This window comes from Prinia subflava, chromosome 9 (assembly GCF_021018805.1).
Source record: "Prinia subflava isolate CZ2003 ecotype Zambia chromosome 9, Cam_Psub_1.2, whole genome shotgun sequence".
Classification (NCBI taxonomy): Eukaryota; Metazoa; Chordata; class Aves; order Passeriformes; family Cisticolidae; genus Prinia; species Prinia subflava.
Window position 1 is genome coordinate 31,779,281 of NC_086255.1, and position 18,391 is coordinate 31,797,671.

The 18,391-nt window shown below is 50.5% G+C and overlaps 1 protein-coding gene across 1 annotated transcript; it reads right to left on the minus strand.

The window, feature by feature from the left end:
* Window positions 1-1,274: 1,274 nt before the first annotated feature.
* On the minus strand, window positions 1,275-18,391 carry LOC134555139 (putative neutral ceramidase C). The gene is made up of 22 exons (XM_063406495.1): window positions 18,335-18,391; window positions 17,649-17,754; window positions 17,224-17,360; window positions 15,709-15,794; window positions 14,544-14,693; window positions 13,290-13,466; window positions 12,820-12,947; window positions 12,339-12,416; window positions 11,772-11,892; window positions 10,991-11,116; window positions 10,611-10,697; window positions 8,887-8,991; window positions 8,702-8,783; window positions 8,124-8,239; window positions 7,009-7,103; window positions 6,137-6,176; window positions 5,314-5,409; window positions 4,730-4,825; window positions 3,990-4,139; window positions 3,173-3,232; window positions 2,542-2,630; window positions 1,275-1,677 (listed from the first exon to the last, which is right to left on the minus strand). Exons 3-22 carry the CDS (start codon window positions 17,348-17,350, stop codon window positions 1,488-1,490), a joined length of 2,199 nt encoding a protein of 732 aa, XP_063262565.1. The 5' UTR covers window positions 17,351-17,360; window positions 17,649-17,754; window positions 18,335-18,391; the 3' UTR covers window positions 1,275-1,487.

An 18,391-nucleotide genomic window follows, 5' to 3' on the forward strand; every position in this document is an offset into this window, starting at 1 on the left:
TCTGTTTAGAGCTGCCTCACCCACAGCTTTAACCCATAAATTCAGCTCTTACTGATTTCCATCTAATTCCCTCTGGGAGAGCCTATTCACCATCAATAGGCACAGGTTTAATGACTAAAGAAGAAGTTACATCATTATTACAGTAAGAATCAGCTGAAACCAGGCCTGGCCAGGACAGGAACCACTGGACTGAGGACAAATGAGGAGACTCAATTGCAGGGAAAAGCCAAAACTTTCCAGGAAGTCAAGCTTTGCACATCAGTGGATGGCCAGCAGCACTTAAGGGGCAGCAGTGATATCCAGAGGCACAAAAAACCCCTCCCAGAACATCGTGGGATCCACAAGAATCACCCAAATCCAACCCCTGCACAGCCTAGACATGAAATCTACTGCCTGTCTTGGGTTGCCATGCAAGATGTAACCAAAAGTATGTATTCTATTGCCATCTGTTGAAACCAGTTGGGAAGGTGTTTTTCTTTATCTCTTCTGTGACCCATCCCTCAGAACTCCAGGAGGGAGGGAGTGGGTGTCTTCTGTTAATGGGCAGCTGTTAAAAACAGCTGGGGCAGAGTTCTTTATCCCTTCCAGGACCCATCCTCCCTCCAGGGGATCTCTGCTGTCCATGGGCCATCGAGGCTCCCTGCAGGGCTGATACAATTCCATCATCCATGGGAGATGCTGCACCCAGGGGAGGAGCCCAGCATTCCCACCTGGATAAACCCTGGCATTCAGAGCCCAGCACAGCCTGTGTGCACTGCATTCCCACCTGGATAAACCCTGGCATTCAGAGCCCAGCACAGCCTGTGTGCACTGCATTCCCACCTGGATAAACCCTGGCATTCAGAGCCCAGCACAGCCTGTGTGCACTGCATTCCCACCTGGATAAACCCTGGCATTCAGAGCCCAGCACAGCCTGTGTGCACTGCATTCCCACCTGGATAAACCCTGGCATTCAGAGCCCAGCACAGCCTGTGTGCACTGCATTCCCACCTGGATAAACCCTGGCATTCAGAGCCCAGCACAGCCTGTGTGCACTGCATTCCCACCTGGATAAACCCTGGCATTCAGAGCCCAGCACAGCCTGTGTGCTCTGCATTCCCAGAGGAAGGCTGGACCCATCTCACACCACTGGACCTTCAGAGGAAACTGCCCCTGCTCCAGGATCATTGCTGCAACAGAACCACATCTGTCACTGCAGGAGGACTTGACTGGGCTGCTGCCAACACCCTGAGCAACAGCGTGTCAGGCTGTGTTCTGACTCTGTGTTTGCTTTTTTTGGCTGGTTGGTTTTTTGTACTACTACATTTTTATTTTAACATTCCTAGTAAAGAACTGTTATTCCTATTTCCATATCTTCGCCTGAGAGCCCCTTAATTTCAGAATTATAATAATTCAGAGGGAGGGGGTTTACATTCTCCATTCCAAGGGAGGCTCCTGCCTTCCTTAGCAGACACCTGTCTTTCCAAACCTGGACACTGCCCACTCCTTTATGGAGCTGTGATGTGAAATGCTGAGGATGATCCTTCAAAGGGGACCGTGATGATGCGGAAGAGGTTCACCCTCTTCTTGTAGTGCCCAAAGTAGCGGAGCCGGTACACGCCCGGCTCGGTGCCGGCCGGGATGTGCCACTCTATGGTCACGTTGCTCTGGCCACGGGACCCTTTGCTCCAGTAAAACCTGGGAAAACAGGCCCAAAACTGCAGTCAGCAAGGAGATCCACATTTCGTTGGAGCTCGCTGCGTGCAATGAGATGAAGACACTCCGGGTGAGTGTGTTTGAGGTCCTCCCTGCGTGGGGGCAGAGCTAAACCAAGAGGGTGAATATTCACTTAAATCACAAAGAAAGTCTATAATGATTGATCTCAGGACTTCTGGCACCGCAACAAAAGCCCATTTTGTTTTACAGACTCCTTGTGCAAAAGCCTTTCTGCTCAACCCCAAAACTCTTCAGAGAATGCTCATCCTCAAACCTCCACACATCATCTGGACATGAGGGATTTTTCAGCTGGCTCTGAGGAAGCCCTTCCTGGGAAGATGATGAAGCTTCACCTACAGCTCTGAAAGGTGTCACCAGCCTTGCTGCTTTGTGGATATTTTTCCTGAAGGCTGACATCTCCACCCTTAACTTTTGTTTCTTCCAAACCTTTAAAAATTGTTGTCTGTTTATGCTGCACAGCACATCCAGCCAGTTTTCCCTGTGAGTCTCTCTTATTTTCTCTTCCGCATCTTATTCATCCCCAAAGTGTGCCAGAGAGATGGATACAGGCTAAGAGCAAGCTGGACTACAAACCTTCTGTCATTCCTGCCTTTCCTTCTCCCTTTCCCAAATTTACAACCCTCCATTCTGGATCCTGGAGCCAAGGGGATCACCATTTTTGCCAAATTAACCTCCCCCAAATATGAGCTGATCTTCCCCTGGAGAGCATCACCTGCAGGGCCAGGACTAACCTGGGGCTGGGAGCTCTGGAATGAAGCCCTCCAGGTTAGACTGGAATGACTCCCTGGATTCTGTGGGACAGGGAAACTTGCTCAGGGCACCCACCTGGTGTCCCAGGAGGCGTCGTTGAGCACCGCGCGCCAGCTGCTGGAAATGTTGGAGTACCTCTCCACCGTCAGGAAGTTATGCTCAGTCTGGAATGAAAATACCACAGTTTGGCACACACTGAAGGTACAGGCATGTCCCCACCTTCTGTGGCACTTTAAACTGGATAGGGACTGTGCTTCCTCGTGCTTTACTGCCAAATGTGGGAATTACTGGCAAAAGTGTTATATTTTACTGCCAAAGCACAAATTTAAGCTGAGAAATGGTGCAAAGACCTTATCTAAAGGAAGAGAATGGGCAGTCACTGCCATTCTATGCAAGGTGAGTGATGGAAGGTATTAAGTGCTTTTCTAATTTCCTTTGTTTTGTAAAAATACAGCAGCAGGGTGGTAGGATGGAAATGCAGGTTTGCCCTGGATACCAATGTGATCCAACACATAATAGGATTCAACTTCAATAATATAAAGAGATCATAAACAGCCCAAATTCACTTCTTTGCCCCAACAGCTTTCTGGTGGTATGAATTCCCAAAGCACGGGTTTTCCTCTGCTCTCCCAGCAAAGAAAAAATCCTTCCCAGTTATCCATTAGTCCCAAACACCCCAATTCCAGCATCATTCCATCGCATTTACCGCGTTCTCTGCAGAGTTCCTGGGGTTTGCACCCACAAAAGTCACTTCAGCAACTTCTCCCTGGGGGGAAATCAAGATTTTTGTATTAAAAGCTGAGCAGCACGTTAAGAACATCTTTTGAAGAGGCCATTTGATGTATTTAGGGGGTGGGTTGGTTTTGTGGTGTTTTATTGTGCTTGGCTTGTTGTTGCTGTTGTTTTAAATTATTTATAATTTCACTTGTTGCAGCAGCAGTGGACAACTGATGCTTTGAACAGCTGCTCTGGACCTCACTATTGCAGTTGTCCTGCTTGCTGGATAAACTCCACTACCACACATTAAAAAAGAGAGGAAATGAGGAGATTTTTCAGAATGCCTCCCTGCCTTCCTGCAGGGAGTAAGGAGACAGCAATGAATGAGGTGCAAGCCCTTGCTCTGAACATCTTATCTAAATGCTGAGCGTTGAAAACAGAACCATTTCTGTTCATTTTGATTTCATTCCATTTACATTCCACAGCAGAGGCATCAAAGCTGACCTGATTGCCTGCTTGAAAAAAATCACTGTACAATATTTGCCTACTTAATCAACTGCTATTTTGTTTTGAAGCAGAAGGGGAAATCTGCTTTGTGCTGAATGAAGGGCTTTTATTTTCCCCTTTATTCACCCATTTTATTCCCATTCAAAATGCTCTGCCCCTGCCTTCTCAACCGTGCCCACCAGAGAGATGAGACCTGCTGGCTCTGAGGGCACCACACCTCACAGACTTGTAGGGGGTGAGGGGTAAGAATTTAAAGGCGATTTCTCAGACAGGTTTTAGGGACTCCCTGAAGCTCTCACCTCTCGATACTCCTGTCTCACTTCTTCCAGCACATCCCCAAAGGTTTTGGAGGCCGGCGCGTTCTCGGCGCCGAGAGAAGGCAGCAGGGTCAGGCTGGTGACGTTGAAAAGTGGGGGCTCTGGACCACGGGGCAGCTCCTGAGTGGCGTTCTGGGAGAGAGAAGATGTGCTCCTTAAACATCCACATGGACAACCAGGATTCCCTGAGGAAGCAGCCCTGCTCCGGCTCTGCCTCCCAGCCCCTGCTCGCACAGATTGCAGGAATAATAAAGCGAGCCTGAAACCAAAGCAGAGGATCTCCATCTGTGCTCTGCCTGCAGGAGCAATCCCTGCAGGACACCTGCTGCTGGGGTCTCCTAAATCCAGCCCCAGGATATCCCAGGATATTCCTGCCCACCGCTCCTGCCTGTTCACATGGTTACGGTGATAATGGGCACCACCAGGTACACCAAAAATGCTGCAGATGTTTTTTTTTCCTTTTGGTAGAAAAGCAGCAACTTCAGGCCATGCTGAAAGGTTGTAGGTACTGATTTCCTACACTTTGAGCTGCAAAACCCCCAGAATTTCTCAAGTGGTGTCAGAGCCCCATTACAGGAATTCTTTTTATCCCACATAATGTTTCTCAAGGTGGATTCTCGAGAGAGGGCAGCAGTCAGGTGGCCTCAGGGAGGAACAGCCACCCCCACTGACAAGATTTAGATGTCCCCAGCAGGCTGTGGCATGTAGGAAATGCTGCTTACCAGAGCAATGGCCTTGGCCAGGCCCCTGTACAGCTGGATGTAAGCAGAAAGGGTGTGTGGCCCATAAATCGTCGAGGCAGCCTCATACCGTTGAACCTGGAAAGGACAAAATCGGGAGAGGAAGGTCGAGGAGGCTCCTGAGCGGTTTGTACATCCCATCCCACCCAGCTCAAGATCAGCAGTGGGGTTATTTACTCCCTTTCTGATAAGGAGACAGCCCCAACAACTCGCCAAAGTATTTCTGCTGCAATTTCAGGTTACTCCTCATTCTCCAACCTGTTGCAAACAGAGAGGGCCTGTTTGCTCTTCCAGTTTGCACAGTTTTTACCCTCTTTGCTCTTCCAATTAGCACAGTTTTTACCCTCTTTTAAAGGCTTATGATACAACTTGCCTCCCCCTCCAGCTTTTTGGGGTGGGATTCTTCCAACCCCAGTTCTTCCAACCTTCCCTCCCAGTTCTCCCCACCCGTTTTTGTGGCAAAGGGAAAGAACTCTAAACACACAACATTTCACGTGAATTATTAGCCCCTGGAGCCAAAAGCTGATCTCAGTTAGACAGATTCAATCCCCAGTTTTAACATTTACCTGGTATTCCTCATAGGTGGTGATGTAGTGGGTGTAGACATTGCACAGACCTGCAATCACAACGTTCATCCCTTGTGTCCCATGGGAATCAAATTCCTAAGGAAGGAAATAAAACCCTTACCTTGAAACAAATACTTAATGCACGACTATACTGTTGTTATCATTATTGTTGTTGTTGTTGTTATTATTATATCAATATTGTTCTGGTAATTGGCATTATGATTATATATTCACTCCCCAAAGAAAAAGAGGACAAGTGACCTCACAATCCAGTAAATCTAGGGGGATTTTTTGGGAGCTGATGTCTGTATACTCCTAAAAAAAATCAGGGGTATAAGTGTGAGAAAGGCCCAGGGAATTGTGGAGAAGGCATCTGGGATTTTATTTAGGCTACAGCCAGGATGTGTCAATCAAATGGAAAAAATACAAAAATACTCTTTTCTCTCTCTCTTTTTTTTTTTTTTTTTTTTTTTTTTTCCTCTTTTTTTTCTTTTTGGTTGTTCTCATGTTGCAAAATCCTGGTAGAGATTAAGGAGCTGAACCCCTCCATCCCACAGCCAAACTCCTGCTGGCATCAGTTGTGCCTGGATCCCTGTGGAATTGGCTTAATGGATTGAAACCCAATCAGTTGGTGTCTTAGGGAGGATATCCATTTCTTCTGCCTGTCAGGAAGCAGATGGAAAATCTGTCTGAGGAAAATGGCAGAAGGAAACATCTGTGGGACATGAGCCCCGTGAGCCCAGCTGGGAGGAGAGGAGGGAAAAACCAGGAGGCTCAAGAAAAGAGAAGTTCCAGACGTGCTGGTGAAACCTCAGCAACTCACTCTTTTAACAGCTTCCCGCAGCCTGCGTCCAGACATGGTCCTAGGGCATGGAGGGAACAAAGTCAGGCTCCAGAGTCACGGAATCCCAGGGTCACTGAGACTGGGAAATCCCTCCCAGCCCAGGCAGTCCACCCTGTGCCCACCTTGTCCCCAGCCCAGAGCACTCAGTGCCATATCCAGCCCTTCCTTGGACACCTCCAGCCATGGGCACTGCAACCCTCCCTGGGCAGCCCCTGCCAAGGCCTGAGCTCCCTTTCCATGCACAAATTCCTGCTGCTGCCCAAGCTGAGCCTCCCCTGGCCCAGCCTGAGGCCGTTTGCCCTTGTCCTGTCCCTGTTCCCTGGGAGCACAGCCCGACCCCCCCGGAGTTGTAGAGAGCAGGGATCTAAAGCAGGAATTGCTGGCTCGACTTGCAGCACCCACCAGAAATTCCCTCAGCAGCTCCAGCACTGCCCAACATCCCTTAAAGCCTCTATGCACAAGTTCAACCAAAACACCTCAAAACATTTCACACCCATCACCACAGCCAGGGAGGGGCTGGAGGCACCCCAGGGCAGGGTAGAAATGAAGGTACTACAGATAAACCATTATCCTATTTAAATCAACATCACAGCACCACTGACTGTCAGTGCAATTCATCACTATGGTGTTTGTGGTGCCAAAAACAGAATCAAAGTTAACAAAATCCTTGAAACTGCATTTTGTTACCACCAAAATGATTCAGGAAGCCTGTGTGCATCTCAATCGTTCTCAGGCTGAGTTTGGGGACAATTTTGAGCCTACCCCCCTTTCTACCTGCAGGCAGAACAGTTCCAGAAGGTTTGGATGGAATCTGGCTGCAATAAATGGAATAAGACCCAAGGAATACACACGTGAACTCCCCAGGAACAGCGAGGATTGCCAGGGATCCGATGGCAGCGATCTGCACATCCACAATTTCTGGGTGCCAGGGGTGGGGCCAAGTCATCTAAGGGGGGGTGAAAAAGGGCAGGTAAATGCTTTGGTTTAGTAGAAAAAAAATATCTGAGGTGTTTTCCTTCCTACAGTCATAAAGACAGATACATTTATTTTGTGAATTTATTTGTAAGTTATTTGTGAGACACACGGGAAAGTGTTTTACCTTCAAATGATGTCTGACTGTAAGAGTCACATAAGGCACAGGTAAATACTATGTAAGGCAAAAATAAACCCCTAAATAAGGTGTTGCCAGAGGGGCAGATTTAGGGAAAGTGGGTAAAGGAGGTCAGGGTAGCACCTAGAAACCTCTCACCTGCATGGAAAAAGGATAGAATTAGGATTGATGAGGAGATGAAAAATCCCACTCCAGCGAGCCAAAATTGTTGGGGTTTTTTCTGAGGAGCAATTTGCTGGGGGCAAAACATGAATGACAAAAGCTTGTGAAGCACATCAGAAGCAGGAGACCTCCCACTAGCATCCCTAAAATGTGCTAAAGCCATAAGAATAAATTGCAATTTCCTCTCAGTAACACCATCCTGCGTGGAGGAGGAGGCTGGGAGGAGCTGGGGCCTCTTTTGGGGAGAGCTGAGGTGAGGAGCTGATTGAACACAGAGTGACAGCAGGGAAGCTTTTAAGGAGGCTGGTGAGAGGAATAACAATGAATTTCCTCATCCAGATGGCCTCCTCTAAGTGCTCTAAAGAACCCTGGACATGATCCCTGTGCAGCAGCGCATTTGCCTCAGTGCCAAGGGAGCTTCAGGTGGGGAAAGGGGCAGCGATTTCCATTTGGAGTTTAAAGCAGGATCTGGGGAGAGCTCAGAGAGTGCAGACTCCAAGCTGTGCCCTGAGCATGGGGCTGGGCTGGGATCCCCGGGGCTCTGCAGAGCCCGTGCAGCCTGTGCTCCCTGCTTGTTCTCCACCAGACATCATAGGCATTGCCCGAGGCTCCCCAACAAACCCAGGAGGGGCTGGGATCAGCCCGGAGCAGTGATCCCTGCACGCCCCAGGGCACACACGGGGCTGTCCTCACCTCTCCCGTGCTGAAGAGGATGGGCTTGGGTTTGTGGCAGGCTTTGGTTTCGTTCGATGGCTCTCCCAGCAGCTGGTCCCGGATTTGATCCCAAAACGGGTCCCCTTCCACTGAGCCTTGAGGGGGAAACACCTTTGAACACTTCCTCAGCTGCCCCAGCAGCTCTCAGACAGACATTCCCTGCTCCAGCTCCTGGCTGTGGGAGATTTCTCAGTGGGCTCTGACCACCTCCCTTTCCTGGGGTGGTTTGAAGAGCTTGAGCTTCAGCCCAGCTCAGCCCCGTCCTGGCAGGATCCATTGCATCCTTCAGGCAATGAGAACGAATGAGCAGGAGAGATCCCAAAACAGCTCTTCCTTCTCCCTGTTCCCCTTCCCATCCCCTTGCTCTCCTTCCTCCAGGGCATGGCCATACCCTTTTCCCAAATGGACGCAGTCAAAACTGTGAGGGCGTTTCCTCCACCTTCCTAAAGCCGTCCCTTTGGATGCTGTGAGGTGGCTCTGGGGTTTCAGTCCATCTGGGGGTGCCCCGTGCCCTCCCTGTTCCTACAAAGCCACGTCAGGATCTGCCCCCAAATTACCTTGGGTGAAGTTGAAAGCCCCCACTCCGTCAATAGTCCCGGCAGCAAAGCTGTGCCCCAGGGCTGGTTTGCAGGTTTTGACCTAAAGCAGAAGGGAGGAAGGGAGGGGAGAGGAGAGAAAAGCCATTTCCCTCGCTGTGGCTCGGGTGCTGCTGCGGGAGCAGGGCGTTCCCTGCCGCTCTCACCGTGTGCGTGGCGTTGAGCTCCACGGTCACGTCGCTCATGTTCACCCACTGGTGGGCTGAGCTCAGGGCTCCGGTCACCTCCTGGGAGGCTTTTTCATACAGCTCCTGAGGGACACACGAGGGGGGAAGAAATCCTTGAGGGGCAGGCGGTCAGGAACCTCAGCTGTGCTGAGGAACAGCCACATGGGTCATCTCCTCATTCCGGGGCCTCTTCCAGCTGCTGGTGCACATCCGTATTTCCCAAATCCCTTTGTTTCTGCCACCCTGCCTCCACACCCTGCATGCCCTGAGACCTGAAAGCTCTCCCTGTCTCAGGGAGGGAGGACACTTTTCTTTAACAGCTGAAACGTGCCCCTATTTCAGCAGGATGGCAACTTCCTTCTCCTGGTTGCCACCTCTGGGCATTTCTCACATCTTGGACCAAGCAGAAAAAATGTTTTCTGTGAGAAAGGAGCGCTTTGCTCTACTCACTGACTCAAAGTGCTGGGCCTCTGCTGTATTTACTGCACCCCTGACAGCTGAAGGTATTTACTACACACACTCAGCCCTGCAGGGAATGGTTTTCCAGCCTCAGGTTGGTCCGGGGAAAGGGCTGCCAGAAGTTATACAGGTTTAATGACATTCCTGGAAGGAGCTGAGGGCACAGCTTCTGAAGGCCAGGAGTCTGAGGTGTTAAAGACAGCAGCAGTGCTTTTCCCCTGTGCTTGATGCACACACCAGGACTCTTGGACTGGGGACAGAGGCATGATCAGCCTGGAGTGACTTCAGGGTGCAGCCTCCAAAACAGTGATTAAAGGAAAAGCCACTACCAAGCCTCCTGCTCTTCCTGCTCTGCTGGACACGCTCCAGTTCCTGCAAGCTGCTGTCCCTGAAATGCTGCCAAAAGATCTCCTTGCACTCACTGCTCTCACATCCCACAGGAGGGGAAGCAGCAAATTCAGCCCTGGGTGGCTTTAGAGCCCTCAGGTGACAAAAGGGAGCCCCAAGGGACGAGCAGAGCAAGGGGAGCATCCTCTGTGGGGGTCTAAGCCACACATTTTACCTCACATTTGTGTCAGTTTGGGAATGTGATGCCAAACTGCCCCACAAGTGGTGTGTGGTGGTGTCTCTGAACTCTTCTAGGAGGATTTTTCCCATCGTGATGCCTTTGAGGTGAATGAGAGGGAGGGGAGAGGATAAGAGGGGACATCCTCACTACACTGAGGAATATTGAGATCAAAACCCAAAACCAACATTTTAAAATAACAACACCTGCAAAGATGTATCTAAATAAAAGTATGTGTTGTCAAGTCTAAATTCAGGTTTCTAATCAGATTTCCTCAAAATACCTGAGGAAATCTTTTCACTACCATTAAGATCTCCTACACTGTCCTAAGCCTAACAAATTCCAGGCTCTGAGGTCTTCTTGATTCTAGAGGACAGAAACATCACCAGCTGGTTGCAGAGCTCATTTACCATTAAAAAACAAAACCAAGGAACTTTAGAGCCTAATTTGAATTCACAAACATTCACCAAAACAGGTACAACACAGATAGAATATGGAAGATGATGGAAGATAGATGATGGAAGATGATTGATGGAAGATGGAAGATGGAAGATACAGAAGATGGAAGATGGAGTATCCAGAGGGAAGGGATCCACAAGGCTCACCAGGTTGTTTAAATGAGCATGAATTCCTGTCGCAGCAGCACTCACACACACTCAGAAAGCAGAATATTCCTTACCTTTGCTTTCAGGTAGATATTTTGCCCTATAATCCTGGTGCTCTCAAACATATCGTTCCCGGGCCCCTTGGCCATGCACATGGCTGCCTGTTGGGAAATTTGTTTGGTGATCAGTGATTATGGATAGCATCTGGCACTGTGGGAACTGAGGGCTTCTTGCAGGCCACATCAAAATTAGGCACGGGGTTACCACACCCAAGGTAAATTTGGGGTGAATGACCAGAAAATTGGGTGTGTGAGGGACAAAGCGCAGTCAAATCCTGGAAGAGGCATCCAGGCCAGTCCGAAAAGAGGTGATTTTTTATTACTTTTAGTGCCCTCTCCATGCAGTGGTGGAGCCCAGGGCCCTGCAGAGGGCGGGACAGGCGGGTCACACTCACCCCTCCGACGGGACAGGAGCTCTGGGGGTTGTCACACGACTCGCCCGTGTTGGCGCAGAAGGGGCCCCGCGTGTTGGGGGACACATCTCCCAGGTTGGACGAGGCAAAGGCGGCCACAAAAGAGCCCTGCCAGGACAGAGGAGCACTGCAGTGCCTCACAGGGAAAGCTGCAGCTCTCCCTGCAGCTGCTGTGGTCACCAAGCAGGACTCTGGTTTATTCCTTAAGGCACTAAGGGATGGAGGCACATCCCGAGGGGTGGGGCAGGAAGAGCAGGGGAGAATTGGATGCACATGATGCCATTTCAGGGAGAACCTCACACCGCCTGGGGGTGCAGACAGTGTTTCCTCCTCCCCCTCTTCCACCTCAGCTCTTCTCAGGTTGCTGATCAGTTGTTTATGGGTCATTGGAGCACCTCACACAGGATTTTTTTTCCTTCCAGGCATTCATCATGACTGATTTACTGGAGGAGAACTATTGGAGCTGACTGCAGGGACACTTTCCAGGTTGTTCAAGGCTTGAACTCTTCCAGGGATAGGGCAACCACAACCTCCCCAGGTTTTAATCAAAATAAATGTGAGTTATTCCTCAAGTCTGGATAACTGCCACTGATGACTGGTTTGGAAAGCCAAGAGTACACCTTCCAGTGTCCCTTCTGCAGGGGAAAAAGGAACTAAATTGAAGCATTCACCTGAGTCGTGTGTGGCTGTCTTTGCCCCGCTGTCCCACCTCACCCCGTCCCTGTCCCAGCCCCATTTCCCCCATTCCCTCGGGCTCTCCCACCTCTCCGGGGAGCATTCCTTTGTTCTTCTCCTGCTCGAACAGGTAGGAGGCGTAGCCCACGTTGTCGCTGTTCACCAGGTGGTTGGAGTTGTTCATGCTCACCGGGTGCACCGCAAACCAGCTGAGGAGGGGCCACAAGGCACACACAGAAAACGCTCTGTTCACTCTGCAGGGGCAACTGACCCACTCCACCTTGTGTGTTTGTGGGAATTTTCTCTGGGAGAATACACACAGAGGCTCGTGGTGCTTAGGGGTGGATTAGCAAGGGCACGGGATTCCCATCCTCTCCCTTGCTGACTAGGGGGGCTCATGGCTGGAACAGTCCAGGCCTTGAGTGGACACAAGAATTTGTCCCTGTCATTATCAGGGCCACCAAGAGCTCCGTCAGACCTGAGCTGACTCTTGCAGTAACCCAGAGGATTATATTTTGCAGGGATTTTTATACCCAAAGGAATAAGAAGGAGTCGGTCATGTAAAAAAGGGGGAAATGGGACAAATGGGACACCTTCATTCTTACAAAAAATAATGAGGGTATGGAGAAAAACCTGCTGCTCTGGCGGTCAGTACCTGATAAGGCCTAGCTCGTGTCCATCCTCATCTACCATCTTCAGCACCACCATTTCTTTATCCGTGTTGGATGAGTACCTGGATGGGAACAGAGCAGGGAAATCCCATCAGAGTCAGGGCCGTGGTGGTGCTCTGCATTGCTCAGGCAGGTGAAATCCCCACTAGGCTGCACAGGGATGTGAAAAGGTCATTTCAGGTACTACCAGCACACAGCAAGGCCTTAGAGAAGCGTCTGAAACCAGCTGGGAGGGGAGGGAAGAGCTGTGGCTGTCACTGCCCTCAGGTCCTGCTCCTCCAAGGAATGGGGACAACAGGAATGCATGCACCAAGGATGGCACTTTAATGCCCTCTGACCCTTTATTTGTTAAATAAAGCCCAGGCCCACATCCTTGACCAATTCCTCATGCTTGGAGAGGGCAACTGCAGCTTTCAAGCCCTTTTCAAGCAGTTCATTGTTTTCTCCTGCCTGGGGAGATTTTACCTGTTCCGCTCGGACTCCGGGTTCTCGAGGTAGGAGAAAGGGCTCCGGTTGATCTGGCTGTTTTCCACCGTGCCTCTGTTTATAAAGAGCCTTCCTTTCTTCATGTTCTCATGGGCAATATCTATGCTCTAAAAGGAGCAAGGCAGGGAGTGTCAGTCTGTAAGGCACACCAGAGGTTTTATCTGGAAAAGCCTTCCTTCCCTCCCTGTCCATCCCCAACCCTTCCTTGGAATTTGGGGAGTGCTTCTTTGGTTGTGATTGGTTGTGATTTTTTTTCCCTAGACTCATCTAAAAATTCTGGAAAATTATGATAACACTTTTAAACTACCAACAGCTGCCTCTGAAGGAAGGCTTCAAAGCTGCTGCTTTTCAAGCTGCGGGCAGACACAAGCCGGCCTCAAAGCGTGCTTTGGGGTGATGGAGGTGGCACCCCGAACGCCACGCCCAGAGCTGTGCCGGGTGGCACCCACCTTCACAATGCCATTGACGATGGAGCTGAGGGCTGGCCTGACGAGCCCCTTGCTGGTGATCCAGAAGAGGGTGTACTGGAAGTACCCCCCAGGCCCCGAGTGCGTGTGGGTGCCGCTGAGGATGACGTTGTCCTGCCGGTACAGCTCGCCGTACTTGCTCCGCAGCTGCTTCAGCACCTGAGGAGGAAGGAAAGAATTAAACCCCTAAAAAAACCCCTTCTCATGCCCAAAGGCTACGGAGATTTGTGCCCGGCTCTCGCAAAAAAACCCCTCAGCCATCCACTCCCCTCCTCGCTCTTCTCTTTCCGCCCGCCACAGCAAGGAGGCTGAAGCTGTTGGCTTGGCCTCAAAATGGGAACATCTGGTGAAAGACCTTCACATCCAACCTGAATTGAATCCCAGGATGATCCACAGCACCTCCCTCCCTCCTCTGCTGCATTAGAGGCACCACAATAATGTATTTGTGAACCCAATGACCCCCTGGCAATTTTTCCACTGAGACAAGAGTGAGCAAAGTCCAGCCTCATTTGCTGAGGGCTCCAAGGCTCTTCTCCAGCAGAGACACAGTGTCACCCCAAGGAAATCCCAAAGAGAGTCAGTGTGGGAGAGTCATGATGGTCACGAGATATCTCTGGAGTCTGGGCAGCTCTTGAAACGTGGTTTATTGCATAGGGTCGTGAGTACAAGAGCTCTGCTTAAAGCTGCCAGCCACAGCTAGAAGAGAGATAGTGCCCAGGAGAGACAGAGCAAGAGCAAGAGAGAGAGAAAGAGCTGGAAAGGGCCAGCCAAGAGACCTAAGTTCTTGTTACATTACATCTCTTTTTGTCTTGAATATGCTAATTTACAATCATCCAACCAGTAAAAGACACAAATCCTATAGCATTTACATGAAGCCTATAAGAATTACTACATTACCATACTGTGTTACATTTTAAACCCTAAAAGCTGGTTTCTAGACCCCTTTTCTCTTCCCTGTCACATTGGCAGGGTGTCCCCAACCTTTGGACACTTGGCATCCCTTTATTTGACAAGGGTATTGTTCAATCAAGAGGGATTCTCCTTCAGCTGGCCAAACCATTGTTTTCTGGTTGTTCAGTAACTAACAGCTCGGCATCTTCCATCTCAAAGTCCGCCTCCATTTCTACGTCACCTATAGGTTTCATATCCTCAAAATCTTTTGCCAAGCAATCCTATCTACAAGGCTTTCCTGCCTCCTCTTCCCCAACAAGCCAGCACCCAGCCCGTGCTCCATACCTCCAGCCTGACCCTCTGGGACACCATCCCGATGTCGGCGCTGACGAAGACGACGCGCGCGGAGCCCTCGGCGTCCGCCACGATGAAGGCTCGGCTGTAGAGGCGCGACAGGAGCCCCCCGCCCACCTGCTCGGGGTTGGCGTACCCCATCTGCAAGAGAGCAGCTCCTTCGTTAGTTTATTCCGAGCCATCTATTCCCCTGCAGGCGTCTCCCCGAAAGGATTTGCCCTGGGGCTCAGAGGGTTCGTCCAGCAGCTCCGAGCTGCAGCTCTGTCTTGCCCCGTGGTTTGTCCTCTTTTCCCAGGGTCAGGATTAAATGGTTGGGATTAAATGGTTGGGATTAAATGGTCAAGATTAAATGCATGAGATGGTGTTTCTTGTTTGTTTCTTGTTATTACATCTATAAGTAATGAGAATTTATATATATATATTACAGTCTCACACACTGTGAGTTCTACAGCACTTCTAGCTAACAAACTAAAAATGGAGCCGTATCTCTCTCTGCAAGGCCTTTGAAGGATAAACTGTCTAATTAAGAAATGACACCTAAATTATTTTTACTTTTAACCCAATAACCAATCACCTGTGGCCCACAACGCAGACTTTTCTACCTAATTACAAAACACCACCCAAGCCCATGAAGAAGAAGGAAAAAGAAGGACTGGCCTCTGCCCTAAAACCTCCATCTCACTTTATTTGTATATTATTATATTCTAAAACCTTAAACTCCACATTTTCCATCCTGTGATATTACATACTTTATTCAAACTACACACCCATAATTCCAGTTCTGTTTTTCAATTTTGGAAGCCTGTTCCACAGCCTCAGGTCAAATGCAGTGTTCTCTTGGGGGTCAGTGCCTGTCAGCACAGAAAGCCTGGAATTCTCAGTCCCAGGGTTCCAATACCCCTCAATTCCAACAATCATGGAATGGTTTGGCTTGGAAAAGGCCTGAAAGCCCATCTCCTTCCAACCCCCTGCCAAAGGCTGGGACATTTCCCACCAGCCCACATTGCTTCAAGCCTCAAAGAAATTTCAATTTATGTTTGAAGGTGACACACACTTGGCAAGGCAGAGCCTCTAAACCAGAACTCCTGCAAAAAAAACTACTCACAAAGGATGGAAAATCAGTGTTTCACCAAGGGCATGAGGAATTCCAACTCACCAGGGGGACTTGTGCCACAGGCCCCGTGCAGTCAGCTCTGCCAACACCCACCAAGTACTTTGCCTCTATTACGTTGTTGCTGCAATCTGTAAGAACAGAAATTGGCAGATCAGTGGACACAGGAGCGAGTGGAATCAGAGACAAAAGAGGCCAAAGAGCTCTGGCTGAGTGCTCTGGGTGGGTTTCCAGCGGGCTGTCAGTGTGCTCAGGCCTCTGGGGTGGCAAAGGGTGGAGCAGGAACCAGCCAGGAGCTCTCCAGAGGGGTCCCTGCACCCTGTCAGATGGGTGGTGATGCACAGCCAGGGGGAACCAGCCCAGCATTCCCAGTTAAGGCCTCCAAGCCCACCAGGACCACACAGGAACCAGACCTGAGTGCTGTTTCACACAGAAAATTCAGCTCAGCAGTGGTAAGAAAAATGGGATGGCATGCCAGGAGATACTGGGGAAGGACTGGGGAAGAGAGAAGGGCACACCCAACACGTCCTGTGCCGATGCTGGTGCCCTGGTCCTCCCCAAAAAAACCACAGCAGAGCCAGCTGAAGCTCAGAGAAGGGAAAAGCCGTTCTGAGCAGTGATTTCCAGGCAAATGGTGAGGAAAAGGTCTCCCGAAGGAGATCGTGTCTCATCCCAGCCACCAGGAAGGTGCAGAAATCCTTCCAGGATGGACAAACCCGTGGAAGAAAAGCCATCAAATCATAATCAATCAGAAAGATTATCTGCATCTCAGGAAATCCCAGAACCACAAATCACTGCAGGCTGAGATAACACTGTGGGAAAATATGAAATATTTCTGTGTGCTTGCTCTGTTCCCACAGCCCTCCCCAGGCAGGGCTTTGGGATGAGGGCATGCTCCATCTTCCCAGCCTGGCCTTTCTGGGCTGTCACTTCAAACACAAGAGAAGGGAAACACACTGGCCACAGACTGAGGCCATTTCTGTCATTTAAAATGACACCAGCCAACTGGGCCACCCCCTTAGGACTATCCCTCCTCCTCCTCCTCCCCCCCGAGAGCTCTGACACAGAGGAGAATCACTTGTGCAAAACTTTGACGTGTTACAGCCTAGAAACATGAAGATTTGAGTCCCAAATGTGAACTACATCCTATCTGAGACCAAAACCCAGAAGCTGGAAGGTGCCACTGATGAGATGTTGAGTTCAGCTCCCGACACCCTCGTGCCCTGTGCCTGGGGATGGGCTTGGAGGCATCACTGGGCTGTGATGGGCTTGTAAAACCCCTTGGTCAAACCCCAGGAGCAAGGGGCTCTCAGGACCTTCTGCAGCAGTCAGAGAGAGGGAAGGGAGGATGGGAGGAAGGGATGGATCCCTGCAGCCAACCTCGCCCCATCCCCAGGGCTGTGCGTGCACGCCGAGGGAGCTGCTGCTGTGGTTGGGTGGAAGGACCTTGTGCAGAGGTGGCGCTGACAGCTCAGCCTGGACACCTCCAGCTGTCCCACTTTAATTTAAACCCTTCTCTGGGCACCCCCCAGAGCAGAGGGGCTGGGTAGCTCCACTTGCCATCGGTGTGGGTGGTGAGGAAGTGCAGGACCAGCAGCACCACGGTCAGGGCGATCATCAGCACCAGGCACACGATCAGGATCACCTCCAGCCGGGAGAAGGAGCACCTGGACCTCTTGCCACGCATGCTGGGGGAGCTGGGGGTGCAGAGAGGAGCCCGTGGGACATCCCAGGGAGGGGCATGTCCCAGGGAGGGGCACGTCCCACCCAGAGCTCACTGCCCACCCTCGGAGAGCTGGTCATGCCCCCCACCCCAGTGCCAGGCAGCAGCGCAGAGAAGGAGGGGAACTGGAGATTTATTTTTCAGCTTAAGACAGCAAAAATGTATTTCCTGCTTGCAGCAATCACTCCCTGACATCAGGCCTGATAGGACAGGGAGAGCACCCAAATTCCTGACCCTGTGTTTCCCAAGACACTTTGCTCACCCTTGTGAAGAGATCTGGGCATAAACCCCTCAATATTCCACCAGGTCTTGTGTCCTCTGAGTGGCTCAAGGAGATGCTGAAGCTCAGAGCACGTCAGAAGATAATGCTGTCACCATAATAAACATCAGTTTAGGAATCTCAGCGTCAAGGTCCCTCCCACCAGTCTTTGAGTCTGTGATTGTTCTGTGATTAGAAAAGGAAGAATGAGGCAGAGCATCTGATTTTCCTGGTGGTGAAGCTCCTGCCTCCGGGCTATTCCTCCCAGGGTATGTGCCCTGGAAACAGATGAAACCACAGGAAACAACTGCCGGGATGAGCACTTATGGTCCTGAAAAGGTTGCAGTGAGGAAAGTCATCAGCAGAGAGCCAAGTGGTCACTTAGACTTGCTGCAGGTGACCTCCCTTATCGGCTTCTTTTGCTACAGCACTCATGGTCAGGGCTGAATTTCACAGAGCAAATATTTTAGTGACAACAAATCTAACGTTACAGGTTTCCTTCCTGCCCTCTTTATTCCCTGAGCCTGGCACTGGCTGCCAGGCACCGTGAGCTGTCCAGAACCATCCCAGCACCAGCCTGAAACACATCAGCATCTCACTCACACTCCTCACCATCCCGCTGATTAAACTGCCCCCAAACCACTGCAGGACACAAACAGGGATCCTGTGGGATCCCAGGGGAATCCTACCTGAGCTCCCTCGCCCGTCCCAGCTGCTCCCAGCTCGAGACTTGCTCCAAGCTGGAA